We start from the raw sequence: 21368 nt of genomic DNA, 5'->3' as shown, positions 1-21368 counted from the left end.
CTGTGTGCGGGAAGATCAGACTCCAAGAAGGCGACAAAGAATAAAAATTCAAAATAGTGTCGCCGCCATATTGCTGCATATTATTAAAGAGAAATGTCCTTGTTACCCATAGTAACCAATCACAGAGCAGCTTTCATTGTACCAGAGCTATTTATGAAGTGAAAGCTGAGCCCTGATTGGTTACTAGGGGCAACACAGACAGCAACAAGTGAGGCCCTCTTTTTCTTTCAGGAGAGTGGTGATGGCGGCCATTTTGTTGATGATTTTTACTTTTCTGTGGAAAGTTCTCTTTTTAATTATAATAAAATAAAATAAACCTGTCGTCTTGGCGTGTGTATTTTGCAGCCAGCGGCATAATCTATACTTTCTATGTAGCCATGTGCAGCTCTGGCGGGTGAGGCTATTCATTACCTGTAGTAAATGCCTCCCGCTCGCTCTGAATTTGCACAGCTATAAATTTCAGCTCCATAAGAGCGGCCGTGTCTCCACATAACACCGAGCAGTCAATTTCCTTGCGGTTTCATCTCCGCTGTCAATCTCTCTCTCCCGGTCTCTCTTGGCGGCGGCATTATCTGCATTTTACACCCTAAGCTATAACATTCTTCTATCTTCGCGGCCTTATTTATGGAGGAAAAAGCTAAAACCGCGCCATGGGGGCTCCGTACAGTAACACGCTGCAATCCTCAACCTCCAGCCGAGCCGCGTACGCCGCTGCTCGAAACATAACACATAGTTTAGACGCTTATCGCTGCTAAAAACGCTTAAAGGGGACGTCCACTATTTACAGGGGGGTCAATATTCTCTGCTGGTTCAATTCAGGATATATCTTCATAGGGTTTGGAGCTCAGGTTTTTCTGATACAGAGATCCAAATCGCCTCCGTGGACGGATAAAAAGGGAACATGAAACATGTAACTCCCTCCCGACATAGTGCGTACTAGTACAAATGCAGGCTGTGTTACACAGCCGACACCTGCCTCTAACCGCTGCAAGCTCAGATTGCTTTTGTATAAGGGTAAGTTCATACTAGGCGCTTTTATCAGCGTTTTTTTTCTCTCCAGTAAAACCCGATCTCTTGGCAGGAAAGAAGCTGCAAAAAAAAAGCATGTTTTCTTGTTTTTTCTTGCGTTTTTTTTTAAGGCTTTTTTGCGGCAGTTTTGGCATGCTAGATTTGTCTCCTGTGCATGCTGATAAAGTTTGGCATTGAAAAAAAAAAATCATTTTCCAGAGAATGAGGTTTTGGCAGAAAAAAAAGGCAGCAAAAAAACATTATATCTGCGTTTTTTTTGTGCATTTTTTCACCACCCATTCAAGTCAATGGATGAAAAACGCTGAAAAAAAGTGACATGCTCTATGTCCAAAGAAACATGCAAAGCACAAAATACTGATGACAAAAAAAAACCAAGTGTGTGCATGAGATTTCTGAAATCTAGACTTTGCTGGTACTGTAAAACACAGCTGAAAATTAGCATAAAAAAGCAGCAAAAACGCCCAGTGTGAACTTAGCCTAACCGTTTACACGCCACTGACAGTCTCTAAAAGCAACATTTAAACGGTGGCTAGCCATGCTGCATGTGGCATGACTGCCCATCACCCCCCACCTGTCGCTTCTCTGGAGAGAGTCGGGGGCCTATTGAAAGCCCCCCTTCAATGCCATTATTGTGCCCCTGTGGGCTCCATAGGAGATTGTCATTTTTACTATTGGGGTATTGCAGTACAGGTGATCAAATGAGCATATCACTGCTGCAGTCAATCACTCAGCTCAGCGGCTTGTGCCAGCCGCCACTGTTCCTGGGCAATGTGAGTACTTCTTTACTAGTACCTGATCGTCTGGGGACCACTTTTCTAAAAGCGGAAAATCCATTTAACTCCTTCCTGACACAGGACAGACTGTATTATACAGCTGACACCTGCAGTGAGCTCCGATCGCTGCTGTATAACCGTTTAGGGTGTGTGCACACGCTGCGGTTCCGCTGCGGTGTACAGTACCACTATTCCCTATGGGAATAAAAAAACGCAGTGTAGATGGTGCGGATTTTTCCGCGCGGTTCTGAAACCGCAGAAAGAATTGACATGTCAATTCTTTCTGCGGAATCCGCAGCGGTTTGCCATCTCCTCCATTGTGGAGATGAAAAACCGCAGAGGAAAAACCGCAGAGCAATCCGCAGGTAAAACCGCAGGTCTTTTGACCTGCAGATTTACCTGTGGATTTTACAAAATCCGCGCTGCCAAATCCGCACCCCATTCTGCAGCGTGTGCATGTAGCCTTAGACGCTCCTGTCAATCTCTGACAGCAGCATGTAAACGGTTGCTATTTTTCGATTTTGCATTCTTCCCCCTTGGCGATGTGATTGTTGGGCTCTATTGGATCACCATAAATGGAAGAGTCAGAGGTCATATAAATCAGACGAGGATCTCAAAGCAATTCTGGGACAGGCTTCATTTCTATGCAGCTGTCAAGCTCGGGTCATCTGAGCATTGCGTTGCAATCCTCGCTCGAGTTATACAGCCGTCTGACTCTTCCCTAACAGCCTGGGACGCACTGAAGGCCCCCGTCCCGGCCATCTCTGCGCTCCTGAACGCTCCACAAGATCATTTTTAATACTGTGTTATTACAGCAAATAGCACAAGTGATCAAACTTTCACAGGTTCAAGTCCCATAGGGGGACTAAATACATAAAACAAATTAATTTAAAATAAAAAAAAAAAAAAAATAAAAACAAATTTCCCCCGTTTTCATTTTCAGAATGAAAAAAATTAAAATATAAAAAAATAATTCCAATCTCTGAAAGTATAAAATTAATTATGGTAAATATTATAAAAAATAAATCTAAAAGCCTTAATTTGCAATTTTTTTTATTTTCCAATGTGGACAAACTGTTGCATGTACCCCAAAATAATATCAATAAAAGCTACAGCTCGGCGTGCAAAAAAAAACAAAAAACAATCCAAGACAAAGCTCCTTTATGAACAACTAAAATAGTTACAGATTTAACTTTGGCATCGCCGTAATCATATACCCCTGGAGAATAATTTTTTATGATACAGTGAATGCCGTCAAATCCAAGCCCAAAAAACTAATCCACAATTCAGTTTTTTTCTACTATTTCGCTGCACTTTTATATTTTTTTTGTGAAAGCGCAAAAACGAAAAACATGGCCAGGTCATGAAGCAGTGGTAGCTACTATATACTTAAGGGGGTTGACCAAGATTAGAAAACTATGGCAAATTTCTTCCAAAAACAGCGCCACACCAGTCCACAGGTTCTGTATGGTATTGCAGCTTATTTTCACCCACCTCGATAAAGCTGAGATGCAATACTGCGCGCTACCTGTGGAGAGGTGGGGAGCTGTTTGCAGCCATGTTTTTTTTTATTGCTAATACCCCTTTAAATTCTGGGTGTAGGGAGGACAAGGATCACTGGTGCCATATGATATTGCCAAAGCAGGTGGTCACATATTTAAGAAAAGTGTTTGTCCAGTTTTTTTTTTTTGCAAAATCTTTGCTTGCTAGGAGTGACTAAAAAACATTGCACTAGCCCTTTAAGACTCCATCGCTCCCCCCTTTTGTAGATCTGTATTCTTAAGGGAATGGTGTCTTGCCAGTTGTGATTGAGTTAGCGAGGTGCAGAGAGAACAGCGCGGATTTACACGACGCAGCTATAAGTAATTAAATGAAGGAGCGCGAAACTGCGACGATTCATGTAAAACGCGTTAGGGATGGGTGAGATGCGATTAGGATGTTCCTGACGGGACACGGTGAAGAAATCAGGAGTGACAGCAGTACTGGATAAAAGTTATGTGAAGACATCTTCCCTCCATTCTCGCAGTGATAGAGCCTGTATCTAACGCCCCCTAGTGACTATTTGGGCGTTGGGGTAATGCCCAGGGGTCCATGGCCCCTATCGACCACAAAAATTCAGCAGATGCATTACAGTTTGGTAGATTCACAGACGTACTCACTCATCTTATGGAGATAAGTTATGTTCAGAAATGCATCATGGGTAAAAGTGCAAATTACTTCTCTCCCCCATAGGGGGAAAAAAAGTTTGTTAGTCCCACCTAGTGGAAGTAATTAAAGTTTTCAGAAAATCTGGCCCTTCAGTGGATGTAATGTCAACACGACCAGGGATATTAGCCAAGTATATGGTTTGTTATTACTTTGGTTGGTTCGTAACGGACCCATGGCCATAATTTACATGCCCCGCCTCCAAAAAATACCATATTTTCTCACCTGAAAAATGGCTATCCAGGCATAGCCAATGTTATCAAAATTAATGGCCCCTTTGTGAGGATTCAGCTCTCCGGCTTTGCATACGTTGTAGTACTGGTTTAGATCACAGTGGTTCCTGCTGCCGAATTCTGGGAAATTGAAATTGGAGCAGTCGATTTTGGGGGGGATGTCCTGACATTTCAACATCCCGTTGTCTCGGTGAGATGAGCAGATGTACGGGTTGTCCTCGTGATCATCCACCTGATAATACGGCTTCAGGGAGGTGAGATTGTAACTGCTGGAGAGACAGAAAAAAAATACATAAAATCAGAGGTTTACGCCCATGAGTAGATGCCCCGCCTACGAGGTTCTACCTCATATGTGAGGCCACCTCTAAACCTGAAACAACCATCGTCATATAGCCTCGATGTCCGCCACGAGACGGGATCTAACATCTTAGAATAACTGGAAACCAGCGGACCAATCTGTTACCAACAGCGACATACACACAACACCCAAAAAAAAAATCACAGAAATATGTGAACCCCTCCCGAATTGTTCATAAAAATTCCACAACGAGCTTGCAGTCAATTAAGAGGATGTGTCGTTTCCATTCAGAGAGAAACAAACTCCACATGTGCGTCTCAGCTGGACACGAAACCGCGGCGCCCGGCGCCATCATACGCCTCTTTTTCATGTCACATTACAACTGTGGAGGTAAATTTTGCCAAAATTGAGCAACTTTCCAACATATCTCTGCTCATTTGCTGACAGCAAGCAGAGATCTTACCCATAGCCCAAAATCAGAAAATTGCCGAGATTTTCATTTTTTTATAGATATAAACTTATTATGAGGAAGTAAAAATCTACGGGTACAAACGCTCCCGGGCGAGCAAAAAAATGGCCCCAATCTTGGCAAAAAATAGAAGCGCCCACCCAGTTTATCATTTGTGGGGGGTTTTAAGTTCCTTTTCTTTCTTTATCTTCTATTTGTTGCCATTTTTAACTCCAGATTCTTCAAAATCATGATTTTCGTGCAAAATGAAAAATACGGTTTTCAATTCATTGTTGTGTTTGTGCCGGTTTCTTGCCTGCTTTTGGGTTCATTAAATTTTTGCCATTTTTTTTAAAGTCTTTTTTATATGTGTTCACTTCTGTATTTTTACATCCGGGAACGTGGCCGAGGAATATATTTGCATCACTCTTTAAAAAAAAAAAAGTTGCAATTTTTGCGCAAATGTACGCCGGTTCCACCCTGACGAGTAACTTTATGTACACTTGTAATTTTTACATTTTTTTAACTCTAGCAAAAATGCAACTTATTTTTCCTCTAAAAAGGCAAAAAAACAAATAAAAAGAATACTTTACAAAAAAAAAAATTGCTACAAATTCATGAACCGCATGCGCCATTTTGAAGAATTTGGTGCAAGAACCATCAACGAATACAATTAACGACAACAACAAATACAAAAGTGACCTAAAAAACCCCAGGAAGGGATGAATCAATTGGTCCCTGTAGTTTTGCCTGTTACATTATTTGAGCCTTTTTAGAGCAAAAAGTTGCATGTTCTGTTACTATATTGCACGCAACTCCCGCACGTTACGATAATCCGGCTTCTCCACCGGTCCTACGTTCAGTTTTTTCTATCAGCACCTAAAAGTTGTAGAGTCGTGCTGGGGGCGCGCGCTCACAATATACAGGTCCCCTTTGAGGGGAGGCAGATGAGGCCACGGACCCCTATAAATAAGACCGGCAGACGCAGGAATCTGCCATGTCTCTGCCAAATCGGCCTCCGTCCATCCCAATCCATCAGAGATGTTCCCGGTAAATAAAGGAACTAGTGATTTTCGGCTAGATTGCAGCCAGAGGTGAGCTCCAGCCTCAGAGGTGTGCCCTAATAAGGAAGAAAACGCCACGGAGGACGCTCCGCTGTCTGTGAGGAAAACCATTTTTTAGTTCTTTTCATTTTTTTTTTCTTTTTGAATTGAGACAAGATGGATCTGTGCCCGGAGAACGCCTCGCAGTGAAGGACAGCAGATACTACGGCGGCCACCCATGCTGCCCTGCAGCCCAAGTTTACCCTTTCTATGCCTTCATTTAAAGAATATACCGCCACATATGTGCACCCCCAAAACCTTTCACCAAAGATGATTCCTCCACCCATGAAAAATCAACATATTCACCGCTGAGAATGGAAATAATTATTCATCGCCTGTAATTTTATTGTGTTCTGAAAAGTAACAATCTGTTCTCAATAAGACGAGGAGACAATGCAACAGAAATCGGTGATAGATATTGCCTGGTCTGTCGGATGTGTCATCAGGGAGGTTGTACCGGCCAAAGACAAAGAATCATCAACACACAATGTCCTGTAAATGATATCACTACCCTGTTCTTTTACATAGGAGCAGTATTATAGTAGTTATATTCTTGTACATAGGTGCAGTATTATAGTAGTTATATTCTTGTACATAGGGGGCAGTATTATAGTAGTTATATTCTTGTACATAGGAGCAGTATTATAGTAGTTATATTCTTGTACATAGGAGCAGTATTATAGTAGCTATATTCTTGTACATAGGGGCAGTATTATAGTAGTTATATTCTTGTACATAAGAGCTGTATTATAGTAGCTATATTCTTGTACATAGGGGCAGTATTTTAGTAGTTATATTCTTGTACATAGGAGCAGTATTATAGTAGTTATAGTCTTGTACATAGGGGGCAGTATTATAGTAGTTATATTCTTGTACATAGGAGCAGTATTATAGTAGTTATATTCTTGTACATAGGAGCAGTGTTATAGTAGTTATATTCTTGTACATAGGGGCAGTATTATAGTAGATATATTCTTGTACATAGGGGCAGTATTATAGTAGTTATATTCTTGTACATAGGAGCAGTATTATAGTAGTTATATTCTTGTACATAGGGGGCAGTATTATAGTAGCTATATTCTTGTACATAGGGGCAGTATTATAGTAGTTATATTCTTGTACATAGGAGCAGTATTATAGTAGTTATATTCTTGTACATAGGGGCAGTATTATAGTAGTTATATTCTTGTACATAGGGGCAGTATTATAGTAGTTATATTCTTGTACATAGGGGGCAGTATTATAGTAGTTATATTCTTGTACATAGGAGCAGTATTATAGTAGTTATATTCTTGTACATAGGGGGCAGTATTATAGTAGCTATATTCTTGTACATAGGGGCAGTATTATAGTAGTTATATTCTTGTACATAAGAGCTGTATTATAGTAGCTATATTCTTGTACATAGGGGCAGTATTATAGTAGTTATATTCTTGTACATAGGAGCAGTATTATAGTAGTTATAGTCTTGTACATAGGGGGCAGTATTATAGTAGTTATATTCTTGTACATAGGAGCAATATTATAGTAGTTATATTCTTGTACATAGGAGCAGTGTTATAGTAGTTATATTCTTGTACATAGGGGCAGTATTATAGTAGATATATTCTTGTACATAGGGGCAGTATTATAGTAGTTATATTCTTGTACGTAAGAGCTGTATTATAGTAGTTATATTCTTGTACATAGGGGCAGTATTATAGTAGATATATTCTTGTACATAGGGGCAGTATTATAGTAGTTATATTCTTGTACGTAAGAGCTGTATTATAGTAGTTATATTCTTGTACATAGGAGCAGTATTATAGTAGTTATAATCTTGTACATAGGGGCAGTATTATAGTAGTTATATTCTTGTACATAAGAGTAGCATTATAGTAGTTATATTCTTGCACATAGGGGCAGTATTATAGTAGTTATATTCTTGCACATAGGGGGCAGTATTATAGTAGTTATATTCTTGCACATAGGGGGCAGTATTATAGTAGTTATATTCTTGTACATAGGGGCAGTATTATAGTAGATATATTCTTGTACATAGGGGCAGTATTATAGTAGTTATATTCTTGTACGTAAGAGCAGTATTATAGTAGTTATATTCTTGTACATAGGAGCAGTATTATAGTAGTTATAATCTTGTACATAGGGGCAGTATTATAGTAGTTATATTCTTGTACATAAGAGTAGCATTATAGTAGTTATATTCTTGCACATAGGGGCAGTATTATAGTAGTTATATTCTTGCACATAGGGGGCAGTATTATAGTAGTTATATTCTTGTACATAGGGAGCAGTATTATAGTAGTTATATTCTTGTACATAGGAGCAGTATTATAGTAGTTATATTCTTGTACATAAGGGACAGTATTATAGTAGTTATATTCTTGTGTACATAGGAGCAGTATTATACAGTTGTGGCCAAAAGTATTGACACCCCTGCAATTCTGTCAGACAATATTCGTTGTAGTACTAGTTTAGATCACAGTGGTTCCTGCTGCCGAATTCTGGGAAGTTGAAATTGGAGCAGTCGATTTTGGGGGGGATGTCCTGACATTTCAACATCCCGTTGTCTCGGTGTTGTCTAGGGATGTTAGCCATAGTGCCATGGGCTTTAAACTTCTTGATGACACTGCGCACGGTAGACACAGGAACATTCAGGTCTTTGGAGATGGACTTGTAGCCTTGAGATTGCTCATGCCTCTTCACAATTTAGTTTCTCAAGTCCTCAGACAGTTCTTTGGTCTTCTTTCTTTTCTCCATGCTCAATGTGGTACACACAAGGACACAGGACAGAGGTTGAGTCAATTTTAATCCATGTCAACTGGCTGCAAGTGTGATTTAGTTATTGCCAACACCTGTTAGGTGCCACAGGTAAGTCACAGGTGCTGTTAATTACACAAATTAGAGCAGCATCACATGATTTTTCGAACAGTGCCAATACTTTTGTCCACCCTCTTTTTTATGTTTGGTGTGGAATTCTATCCAATTTTGCTTTAGGACAATTATTTTTGTGTTTTTTCATTTAAGACAAATTAAATGAAGATAATAATACCAAAGAATTTGTGTTTGCAATCATTTTCAGGAAGAAACTGAGTATTATCTGACAGAATTGCAGGGGTGTCAATACTTTTGGCCACAACTGTAGTAGTTATACTCTTGTACATAAGGGGCAGTATTATAGTAGTTATATTCTTGTATATAGGGGGCAGTATTATAGTAGTTACATTCTCGTACATAGGGGGCAGTATTATAGTAGTTATATTCTTGTATATAGGGGCAGTATTATAGTAGTTATATTCTTGTACATAGAGGCAGTATTATAGTAGTTATATTCTTGTATATAGGGGCAGTATTATAGTAGTTATATTCTTGTATATAGGGGCAGTATTATAGTAGTTATATTCTTGTATATAGGGGCAGTATTATAGTAGTTATATTCTTGTACATAGGGGCTGTATTATAGTAGTTATATTCTTGTACATAGAGGCAGTATTATAGTAGTTATATTCTTGTATATAGGAGCAGTATTATAGTAGTTATATTCTTGTACGTAGGGAGCAGTATTATAGTAGTTATATTCTTGTACATAGGGGCAGTATTATAGTAGTTATATTCTTGTACATAGGGGCAGTATTATAGTAGTTATATTCTTGTACATAGGGGCAGTATTATAGTAGTTATATTCTTGTATATAGGGGCAGTATTATAGTAGTTATATTCTTGTATATAGGGGCAGTATTATAGTAGTTATATTCTTGTACATAGGGGCTGTATTATAGTAGTTATATTCTTGTACATAGGGGCTGTATTATAGTAGTTATATTCTTGTACATAGGGAGCAGTATTATAGTAGTTATATTCTTGTACATAGGAGCAGTATTATAGTAGTTATGTTCTTGTACATAGGAGCAGTATTATAGTAGTTATATTCTTGTACATCGGGGCAGTATTATAGTAGTTATATTCCTGTACATAGGGGCAGTATTATAGTAGTTATATTCTTGTACATAGGAGCAGTATTATAGAAGTTGTATTCTTGTATATAGGGGGCAGTATTATAGTAGTTATATTCTTGTATATAGGGGCAGTATTATAGTAGTTATATTCTTGTACATAGGGGCAGTATTATAGTAGGTATATTCTTGTACATAGGGGCAGCATTATAGTAGTTATATTCTTGTACATAGGGGCAGTATTATAGTAGTTATATTCTTGTACATAGGAGCAGTATTATAGTAGTTATATTCTTGTATATAGGAGCAGTATTATAGTAGTTATATTCTTGTATATAGGGGGCAGTATTATAGTAGTTATATTCTTGTATATAGGAACAGCATTATTGCAGTTATTGTTTTATCTACAGGGGGCAGTGTTACAATAGTTAGCACTAGTGTAATGACTTGGAGTGTCTTGGGCAATGCTCCAATATCGAAGTCTAGAAAGGGATATTGTTTTCCATTCTAGCAAAGTGTTGAATTCATGTCCTTAATAAATCAGAGCATGAGTTTGTGGTGAGGACTCGCATCCTAGGACTGGTGGGATGAATTATAGCTGTTTGCTGTGAAGTATATTGGTTTATAGAGAATATAACAAACATTTGGTTCTAATGAAAACATTAACACGTGATCAAAAGAGAATACTCAATAGGCTGTAATAACAGGATTCGGGGCCCACGCCGTTTTACTGTCCCCCATTCTGAAACCTGTCCAGACCTAGATATAATCATAGGATAATGTCTTTTAACTCCACGACATTACAAGGTCTCTGCTTGCTGTAAGTAAGTGATTTGTTACAATGTATCAGTTCTCTCTCAAACTCATATATGATACACTGTACCCAAAATCACATCTGTGAGAAGTATTAGGTTTCAGCCTTTTAACAATGAATGGGAAATAATGAAATCAGAGGTCTGAATAATTGGTAGAAAATTGAGACACAAAGTAATTTAATTAGATTTAGAACTTTTTTTATCCCACAATACATTAACTTTAAATTATAGTATGAAAATAAAACAACAACAATAATAATGAATAGTAAGAAATCATCCATGAATGATTTTTTTTATTATGTAATTTATTACATCTCTGGAAAAATAAGATGCTCTATTATTTAAAATTCCAAAATAATAATCTAAGAGGCACCTAAAAATGGACAGTGCCTTAAAATACTTTAGTTGTAAGATAATAATCATATTATAATTTAAATAATAATAACAAGAATAATAATTATTACAAATGAAACCTTTTTTGAATGTATATAGTTACATGTCTGAAAAAAAAGATGTTCCAGTCTTCAAACCCCCAAAATATCAAATTTCTAGGGTACCGCCATGGGGCCATAGTGCATGCCTAAACTTAGAATTGTATTTTTGGGCTATGTTATGCATTCCATCAGTCAAGTGTAGATGAATTCTCCTATCTAGGTGCTCAAAGGACACCAAAATATCATCACCTTCAAGAGGCTGTGGGAGACAAACAAGGCTGAAGATTTTGGTGGAAGCATATTGCCTGTTTCCCCTATGTCCACCACTCTAAGAGCTGGGAATATTGCCATAGTTCTGTGTCCTGTAAATGTATTCATATTCATATGCATTGTGTAAAGAATTCGTAAACCAATTTGAAGTTTCCATGCTGCGGATGGACAAGTCACTTCATGCTCTTGTTGCTACATGGGAAATGACGCCAAAATCTCATCAATATTAAAATGTTTCTACAATACAAAGCAATATGTGAAGTTATTATTCCTGAAATGAGCTCCTGCCGCTTCTGATTATAGAGCTGTGTGTCTACTTGTAGAGAGATAATCATTCACGTGGATCAGACGCTCAGTGGGAGTAGCGACTTTCTGCAGTAACTTTTCACAAAGAAATCTTGGCGCCTACTTAAAGAAGAAATGCATCTACGATAGAGGACACAGACATCCTGAATGTTAAAGTCCATTCATTGATTATGAGACTATCGGACAGGCATACATGGCGCAACCACCCGTCTATTCTAATATGGTCTTTCGAATCCACCATGATCATTAAGGTGTTACCTATCCCGCGAATTGGTGATCACTTGCTAAAATTGGAATATTATTATTATTTATTTATATAGCACCATTAATTCCATGGTGCTGTACATGAGGAGTTACATACAAAGTTATAGATATTGTTTACAGTAAACAAATTTTCAATGACAGACTGGTGCAAAGGAGAGAGGACCCTGTCCTTGCGGACTTACATTCTATGGGATAATGGGGAAGAGACAGAAGGTTGGGGGTGCAGCTACTCTGGTGGTGGTGAGGCGGCAGAATGGTTATTGCAGGCTGTAAGCTTTCCTGAAGAGATGGGCTTTCAGGTTCCGCCAGAAGGATCCGAGGGTGGTGGATAATCGGATGTGTTGAGGCATGCAATTTCAGAGGATGGGGGATGTTCGGGAGAAATCTTGGTGGCGGTTGTGTGAGGAACGAATAAGTGTGGAGGAGAGTAGGAGGTCTTGAGAGGATCGAAGATTACGTAAGGGAAGATATTGGGAGACTAGTGCAGAGATATAGGGAGGGGACAGGTTGTGGATGGCTTTTTTGGTCAGTTAGTAGTTTGAACTGGATTCGTTGGGGAATGGGGAGCCAGTGGAGGGATTTGCATAGGGGAGAAACAGGGGATTTGCGAGGAGAAAGGTGAATTAGTCGGGCAGCAGAGTTGAGGACAGACTGGAGTGGTGCAAGAGAGTTAGCAGGGAGGCCACAGAGGAGGGTGTTGCAGTCATCAAGGCAGGAGATGATGAGGGCATGCACAAGAGTTTTAGTAGATTGGAGGGCTGAAGAAGGGACGGATTCTGGAAATATTTTTGAGTTCCAGGCGACAAGAGGTGGCAAGAGTTTGGATGTGTGGTTTGAAGGACAGGGCAGAGTCAAGGGTTACTCAGAAGCAGCGGATTTCAGGTGCGGGAGAGAGCGTGATGCCATTTACCATAATAGATAGGTTGGGTAGGGGAGGTACGTGAGATGGAGAAAAGATGATGATTTTGGTTTTGTCTACATTGAGTTTAGGAAGTGAGAGGTGAAGAAAGAGGATATGGCTAATAGATAGGTGACATCTGAGCCTGAGAGGTAGATCTGAGTGTCATCCGCATACAGGTGGTACTGAAAGCCATGGGACTTTATGAGTTGTCCTAGGCCAAGGGTATAGATGTGAAAAAAGTAGGGGCTCCAGGACAGAGCCTTGAGGGACCCCAACAGAGAGAGGGGGCAGGATAAGGAGGTAGTGTGGGAGTGGGGGACGCTAAATGTGCGGTCAGAAAGGTATGAGGCAATCCAGGACAGGGCGAGGTCTTTGATGCCAAGGAAAGAAAGAATCTGTAGCAGTAGGCAGTGGTCGGTTGTGTTGAAGGCAGAGAACAGGTCAGGAAGGAGGAGGATGGAGAACTGTCTGTTAGATTTGGCTGTGAGTAAGTCATTAGTAATTTTGGTCAGGGCAGTTTCGGTGGAGTGGTGGGGGCGGAAGCCAGATTGGAAGTTGTCAAGGAAGGAGTTAGATGAGAGGTGGGAGGAAAGTTGAGCATGGACATGTTGCTCAAGGAGTTTGGAAGCAAACGGGAGCAGAGATATGGGGCGATAGCTGGGCATAGCAGTTGGGTGAAGGTTAGTTTTTTGAGGATGGGTGTGATGGTGGCATGTTTGAAGGCAAAGGTCAAGGTACCAGAAGATAGCGATAGGTTGATCAGATGGGATAGGGCTGTAATGAACGTGTTAGTGAGGTCGGAGAGCAGGTGGGAAGGGATGGAGTCAAATGCACCGGTGGTGAGGTGTGATTTGGAAAGGAGGTGAGTAAGCTCTCCTTTAGTGATGTTGGAGAGGGAGGTTATTAGGGAAGGGCAGAGGTCTGGTATGTGGAGCGGTTGGGGTGGTGGAACAGTAAAGGTTTGCCTTGTTTGGTCGATCTTATTTTTGAAGTATGTGGCAAAGTCCTCGGCATAGATAAGTGGAGTTGGAGGTGGCAGTGGTGGGCGGAGGAGAGAGTTGAATGTGCTGAACAGTTGTTTTGGGTTTTTGGATAATGAAAATACAAGGTTTGTGAAATAGGTCTGTTTAGCAGACGTGAGGGCTAATTTGAAAGCAAGTGTAGCTTGTTTGAAAGCAGTGAAGTCGTCTGGCAGGTGTGTTTTCTTCCAACGCTGTTCCGCGACCCTGGATGCTTGTCAAAGATTTTTGGTGAAATTGTTGTGCCGGGGTTGCCTATTGATTTGTCGCACTTTTCCATGCATGAAAGGGACGACTGAGTCTATGGCTAATGTGAGGGTGGCATTATGGAAAGAGGTGGCACTGTCCATGTCGTGGAGTGAAGATATGGAGGACGGAGGTAGAAGAGAGTCTGAGAGTCGGTGAATGTCGAGGTGTACGAGGTTTCTGCGAGGATGTGTGAGTGGCTGGACATGGGGGGGCGGGTAAGAGGACAAGGATGGGGTCAGGTAGGGGAAGGGAGAGGTTGTGAGATTAGATAGGGAACAGAGGCGGGTGAAGATGAGGTCTAGTGTACTGTATGTCCGTCTGTGTAGGTGGCTGTGTAGGACCACTGAGTAAGTCCAAAGGATGAGGTAAGGGACAGGAGTTTGGAGACTGCTGGCTGGTGTCAGTAGGGATACTAAAGTCACCGATGATGATGGTGGGGATGTCAGCAGAGAGAAAGTGAAGAAGACAGGCGGAGAATTGATCAATGAAGGCAGTGGCTGACCCTGCTGGTCGGTATATGACAGCCATTTGGAGATTAGAGGGAGAGTAGATACGGACAGAGTGAAACTCGAAAAAAGAGAGGATAAGGGAGGGTGGGTGTTGGATAGGATTGAAGGAGCAGTTTTTAGAAAGAAGGAAACCCACTCCTCCGCCATGTCTGTTGCCAGATCGAGGCGTGAGGGTAAATTGGAGACCACCGTAACTCAGTGCAGCAGGGGAGGCCGTGTCAGGGGGCGTCAGCCAGGTCTCAGTGAGGGCCAGGAAGTAAAGGTTGTGGGAAGTAAACAGATTGTGGATCATGTAGAATAAACATTAAATTAAAATGTTTTAACTATAAAACTATTGACTTTATTATATACCTCCCAATTTTTTTTAGACTACATATTTCTCCTGTAATTTGGCTGTCATAGCATAGTTAGCAGAAGCAGGGATTACATGACCAGACATTCGGTGATACATAATCATTGCCTCCATTATTAACACGCCCTTCATTATATAAATCTCCCAACCCCCTTCTGCATTACCTCCTATGCAGTTGTTAATTGTGATTATTAAAGGGTTAACAATAATTATTATATTACTATACTTTTTGGCATTAAATATTCAAAACTATCATTTCTTTTAGACTGTGCCCCTAGTGGTGACACAATGATACTACGACCACTGTAAATAATGTTTTTTTTTTTCCTTGAACTGGTTACACATATGATGCAAGTCGATTTCCTCGGAATCCTCTGTCAGGAAGGGAAAGACAGTTTTCCTTTCACTGTTAGGAATATTTTCTCCAAATTAGGGGATATCAGACATGTTTATATCAAGAAAAAAAATCTAAGTAACAGCCGGTGTTTATCACAGTTGTTTCTGCAATGAGAAATCGCACTGTGACTACTTCATAGTAAATACTTGTCTTCAGGCATCTCTTCTACCACTATACAGGGGTAAGTCATGTGTGCATGAACCACAAGTCACAGCACGTCACTCTTCTTATTGTCAGGTTTATGGATGGGTGATAAATGTGTGATCGGAGGGGTCTGACTGCTGGATTGGTGGGGGTCCGAAAACAATCCTGACAACAGGGGTTCAAAAATGAAGTGAAAAGTAGTGCGCATGCGCGACCACTGCTCCAACTACTGCTGTGAGTCCGTGAGAACAGTAGTAAGTGTTGACCACCGCTCCATTCACCCTTATAGATCTGTGGGCATGAAAGCCCACCACTCTATTAAATTTTATAGGTCTAATGAAGAACAAGTGGGGTCTACCCGCTAGATAACTGGGATTTTGAACACCGCAACAGGGGGTCCAAAAACCCCTGCGTGAATACAGCAATAATGAAAATGTGTAACCACTGCTCCATTCACTTTTATGGACTTGCGGCAGTGGCCAAGTATGAACATTACTCCAACTGCTTCAATGGATCTGTGGGAACCCTAGTGCCTACGGGTGACCACCATTTCATTCACTCTGATGGGTCTATGGGAACAGTAGTAGTGCAGATGAGAGACGACCGCTCCATTCACTTTTATAGGACCATAAATGTGTTAGGGGGGTCCGACCTCTAAAGTGATGGGAATCCGAATGCTAGATCGCCCACAAATTCTGGAAACAAGGGTTAGTACCAACAGACCCCTGTGTGAATGGATCATCAGTGCACATGCGTGACCTCCGCATTATAAACTCTTAGAGGGTCTGTGGGAGCGGCAGTGCGCATGTGTGAGTAATGCACAGAGCCGTGGATGAAGGATGCACACATACAGTATATGCTATATATTAATGTATATGAGTGACATAATATGGGGCAATGCTGGTTTCCAGGCACAGGAGCTGTCAATCACACAACAATTGGGACAGAATTAGCATTTTTGTACTTGGTGATGGGCCATTTTTGCTCTATAAGTGACCCCCCACTATAGCACTCAGCAGCACTGTGTCTTCTCAGCAGACACAAGACATAACACTTTCTAGTCCAGTAGAGGATGGTGGTGTTCTTACAGGTTATACCAGGTAAAGGGTTAAACCAATCTCCGGGAATTGATAGAGTCAGAACAGAAGGTATTTGTCTGCTGGAAGGGAAATTGCAGGGCACAATACAGAAGACAGATCTGTGGGCGCAGCGCAGGCTCAAAGAGTCCGAGATTTCTTCCTTTAATGTCTTCGCGCACCAAAATGAAAAAACTTGGACACGAAAATAAAGGAAATAACAAGAAGTAAAAACTTCCAGCGAAGCAAATGCATCTCGTTAGTGCCATCCTATGCTGGGAGCTACCCAATAAGTCCATGTCCCTTTATCCGGCCTTGCTACATGGGGATATTGGCCAGACCAGACACCCATCTACATACGCCTGTTTCAGGACACTTGCCCCTCATCAGTGTAAAGTAAGGCTTTTCTGGGTAAGTGAGACAACATTGATTAACCAAATATTTGGATGAGTGTCTAAAACTTTAGTTTTTCTTGCTGCTAATTTAGGATGAGGGGAGCAATGTGGCAAACAGGTCATCCCATAAGGAACATGTAAACAAGATAAATGATAAATGTCTGATCAGCAGAGATCCAAGCACTGGGACCCCCACTGATCACAAGAATAGGGGGAACCAAAGCCCCCTATGTGAATGGAGTGATAGTGAGCATGTGCAACCTAGGTCTACAGTGCTTCATTCACTGTCTATAGGAATGGTGGTTCCACATGCTCGCTACCCGTACATTCACATTGGTGATATTGGACCCCCCCATCATTGGGATCATATGTCATGCACCCCTGATAAAAAGACAGGTGCTTCTGAACCAACAAATAGACACGTACAGAAGACTGAATGGCGTCTATAGGCGATAAGATCTTAGAAAACTTTTGTGAAAATAGAATACAGGATCAAAGAAAAAGTTTTGTAGCACGAGCCGCAAGAGAAGTGGGCGGAGACAGAACACTCAGTAGCCAATTAGGCCATGGAAGTAATCAAGACAGCAGGGAATTAGTTGCTCAAGGGCGGGGAAAGAGCGTTCTATAACCAATCAGATCACGGTAGGAATCACAGCGTCAGGAGATATATTGTGAGGCAGCAGGGATAAATTATCAGATTATAGAACATACTATAAAGGCTAGTGATAAGTGGAAAGGGCAGGACACTAACAGCAGAAAAACAGTTGGGCATCAGCAAGGATGAAACAACCAATCAGATCACGAGAGAAGGGGAAGATGAGTTGGGCATGGGTGGAGATAGAACACTAGGTAACTAATCAGATCACAGTAGTAATCACAGCGAGATAATTTGTGAGGGGGGCAGGGATAGAATTACTTGGAACAAATCAAATCATAGCACAGTTAATGAATTCAGTGGATAAAGTGAAATGGGCAGAATCCCAACAGCTGAAGATGAGTTAGGTATGGGCAGGGATAGAACACTGTTACCAATCAGATCAAGATAGGGATCAAAAAGGGGGAGGTTGTTATGGCAATGGGAGGGGATAGAACACTGTTACCAATCAGATCAAGATAGGGATCAAAGAGGGGGTGAGATGGGAATGGGCAGGGATAGAAGACTCTGTAACCAATCAGATCAAGATAGGGATCAAAGCATATGGAGATGGGTTGTAAGGGGGCAGGGATTTAACACTCTGTAACCAATTAGATCATGATAGGGATAAAAGCAGGGTGGTGATGAGATGGGAACAGGCAAGCATAGAACTCTGTAATAATCAGATTATGTAAGCAATCACAGCAGCAGGGGATAATTTGTGAGGAGGTAGGATAGATCATTTCAGAACCAATCAGATCACAGGACAAGTTAGGAATGGAAAAAGTGAGCAGGATCCCAACAAACATAAATGAGCTGGGAGAGGGAGGGGATTGAACACTCTGTAAGCAATCAGATCAAGATAGGGATCAAAGCAGAGTGAGATGGGTTGTGAGGGGGCGGGGATTTAACACTCTGTAACCAATTAGATCACAATAGGGATCAAAGCAGGTTGGAGATGGTCAGTGAGGGGTTGGGATAGATACACTCTGCAACCAATCAGAATACGGCTGTGACGGACTCAGCTCCTGCTGAGCCCATTTTTTGAGTGGACCCTCTGGGTCGTGGCACCCACCCACCGAGGGCGAGCTGACCTTGTGAGAATCCACCCCCTATACAGGGAGTGTCAGGGGCAAGACCAAGGGGGTGAGCCACCACGACTGCTGGGACCAGACGGCCGGCTCAGGGGACACTAGACGAGTGTCTGACGACAAGCAGGAAGCAAGACGAGACTAGACGTAGGTGCAAGGTATCTTCATTAGAATAACACAAGATCACATACAGAGAAAACAAGCAAAACGTGCAAGGTGCGCGCATGGGCACGCCAAGGTCCATAACATGGTACGTGCCAGATAGCACGCCTAGGCACAGGTAATGGCAAGATGGCATCGGACTCCGGACTGCTGGCAAACCGACAGGGTCCAGGGATCAGGCTGCGGACGTCAGCTCCGGACATCAGGCCGTAGTCATCTGGTTCCGGACCTCTGGCAACGGTCGGCAGGTTCCGGGCATCCGGCAGGCAAACCAGGGTTCAGGCAAGGAGGCACGACAGATATCCAAGAAGGGTGCGTGTTTAGGGAACACGCCAAGGTCCAAGGCTAGGTGCGTGTGTAGGGGACACGCCAGGGTCCAAGGCTAGGTGCGTGTGTAGGGGACACACCAGGGTTCAAGGCTAGGTGCAAGGCAAGGTGCTTGTGTAGGGGACACGCCAGGGTTCAAAGCGAGGTGCGTGTGTAGGGGACACGCCAAGGTTCGCAAACGAGACAGGGTGCGTGTGTAGCCACGCCAAAGCATAGAATAAGACAGTGCGTGTAGAGACACGCCAAGGTACAAGGTATAAGACAGAGTGCGTGTAGAGACACGCCAAGGTTCAAGGTAGAGTGCGTGTAGAGACACGCCAAGGTACAAGACAGAGTGCGTGTAGAGACACGCCAAGGCACAAGACAGAGTGCGTGTAGAGACACGCCAAGGCACAAGACAGAGTGCGTGTAGAGACACGCCAAGGCACAAGACAGAGTGCGTGTAGAGACACGCCAGGGTTCAGAGCAGGGTGCGTGCTAGGAGCCACGTCAGGGCACAAGGAAGGGCTGCGTGCTAGGAGCCACGCAGGGACGCACACCTCACTGGCCAATGCACACGGCTGTAACGCCAGCACGAGGCACGACTAAGGCACAGGAGGGGGCAAAGGAACCTTCGTGCTAGGAGCCACGCCAGGTTCAGGGCAGGGTGCGTGCTAGTAGCCACGCCAGGGTTCAAGGCAGGGTGCGTGCTAGGAGCCACGCCAGGGCACAAGGAAGGGCTGCATGCTAGGAGCCACGCAGGGGGCACGCCACACTGGCCAGTACACACGGCTGTACACAAACACGTGGCACTTACCACGGCACAGGAGACGGCCAAGGGGAACCCACGCCGGGGTTCAATGCAAGGACAAGGCAGGGAACAAGGCAAGGAATACAGGCAGAAACAGAGCCAGGTCAGAGAGAGGACAGAGTCTAGCAGCGGAGCGTAGGCAGAAGCCCAGAGCCGGGCCAAGGGAAGACCTTGGGACTAGACAAAGAAACGAGCACTAAGGAGAGGAGAAATGGTGCGTGTGCCAGGGAGCACTACAGAGCACCATAGGAGAGAGCGAGGCAGAGCAAGCAAAGACTGAGACCAAAGGGAGGAACACAAAGCAAGGAATAGCAAGGCAGAGAACACAGGGAGGACTACAAGTCAAAGCATAGCAAAAGCAAGACATGGCAAAACAGGCGAGGCAGAGAACACAGGGAGGACTACAAGTCAAAGCATGACAAAGACAAGACATGGAACTAGAGACAACACAAGACATGGCACAAGACAAGAGACGGAATTCGAGCACGGAGCGTGTGCAGAGATGCACGACAGAGCAGAGTGCAAGGGCACAGAATAGAGGGAGCAACCCCACAGACCAAGAAGCCATGCAGGGAAGCCACACAATAATCAGGCCCTGAGCATAGGAAGAGGCGGCCTGATATAGGGCATAGCACCTCCTCCTCCAGGTCAGGACCAGGGGAGAACTTCCGGGATTCTAGACATGACGAGATGATAGCAGAACCAGACAGTGCAGGATCTTAGGAAACGTCACATGATCAGGGTTTCAGACATGACGAGATGATCACCGAACCAACCAGTGCAGGATCCTAGGAAGAACACATGATCCGGGATTCTAGACATGACAAGATGATTGCAGAACCAGACAGTGCAGGATCTTAAGAAACATCACATGATCAAGGACTCCAGACATGACGAGAAGATCACAGAAGGCAGAGCAGAAACGCAGGGATCCTGCAGCTCAGACATGAGGCGAGTCTGCACACAGCTCTAGCGAACATGCAGGACAGCAGACAAAACATGCGCATGCACATCGCTCCAGGAGTTCTTGAGACAAACAGACATGGCAGACGTGACAGTACCCCCCTCTTTAAGCCCCCTCTCACCGGGGCTGGAAAGAAGAAAAAAAAAAAATTTTCTTCGGCAGAAACCAGAGTTTAGTACAAACCACTCCAACAATGTTGATCCGACATCTGAAACGGACACCTGCAT

General features: G+C 42.7%; 1 protein-coding gene across 5 annotated transcripts in view; it reads right to left on the bottom strand.

Moving 5' to 3' along the window:
• The window catches only part of CACNA1H (calcium voltage-gated channel subunit alpha1 H), a 256461-nt gene that overhangs the window by 180040 nt on the left and 55053 nt on the right, over positions 1–21368 (bottom strand). For all 5 annotated transcript variants that reach the window (XM_073558450.1, XM_073558454.1, XM_073558453.1 and 2 more), the window contains exon 5: positions 4233–4509. In XM_073558450.1, the coding sequence (XP_073414551.1) occupies positions 4233–4509 (277 nt within the window). The remainder of the gene's footprint in view (positions 1–4232; positions 4510–21368) is intronic.

The sequence above is a fragment of the Dendrobates tinctorius genome, unplaced genomic scaffold (assembly GCF_039654945.1).
Source record: "Dendrobates tinctorius isolate UK_male_01 unplaced genomic scaffold, ASM3965494v1 ptg000257l, whole genome shotgun sequence".
NCBI lineage: Eukaryota > Metazoa > Chordata > Amphibia > Anura > Dendrobatidae > Dendrobates > Dendrobates tinctorius.
This window is presented reverse-complemented; position numbering and strand designations above follow the sequence as displayed.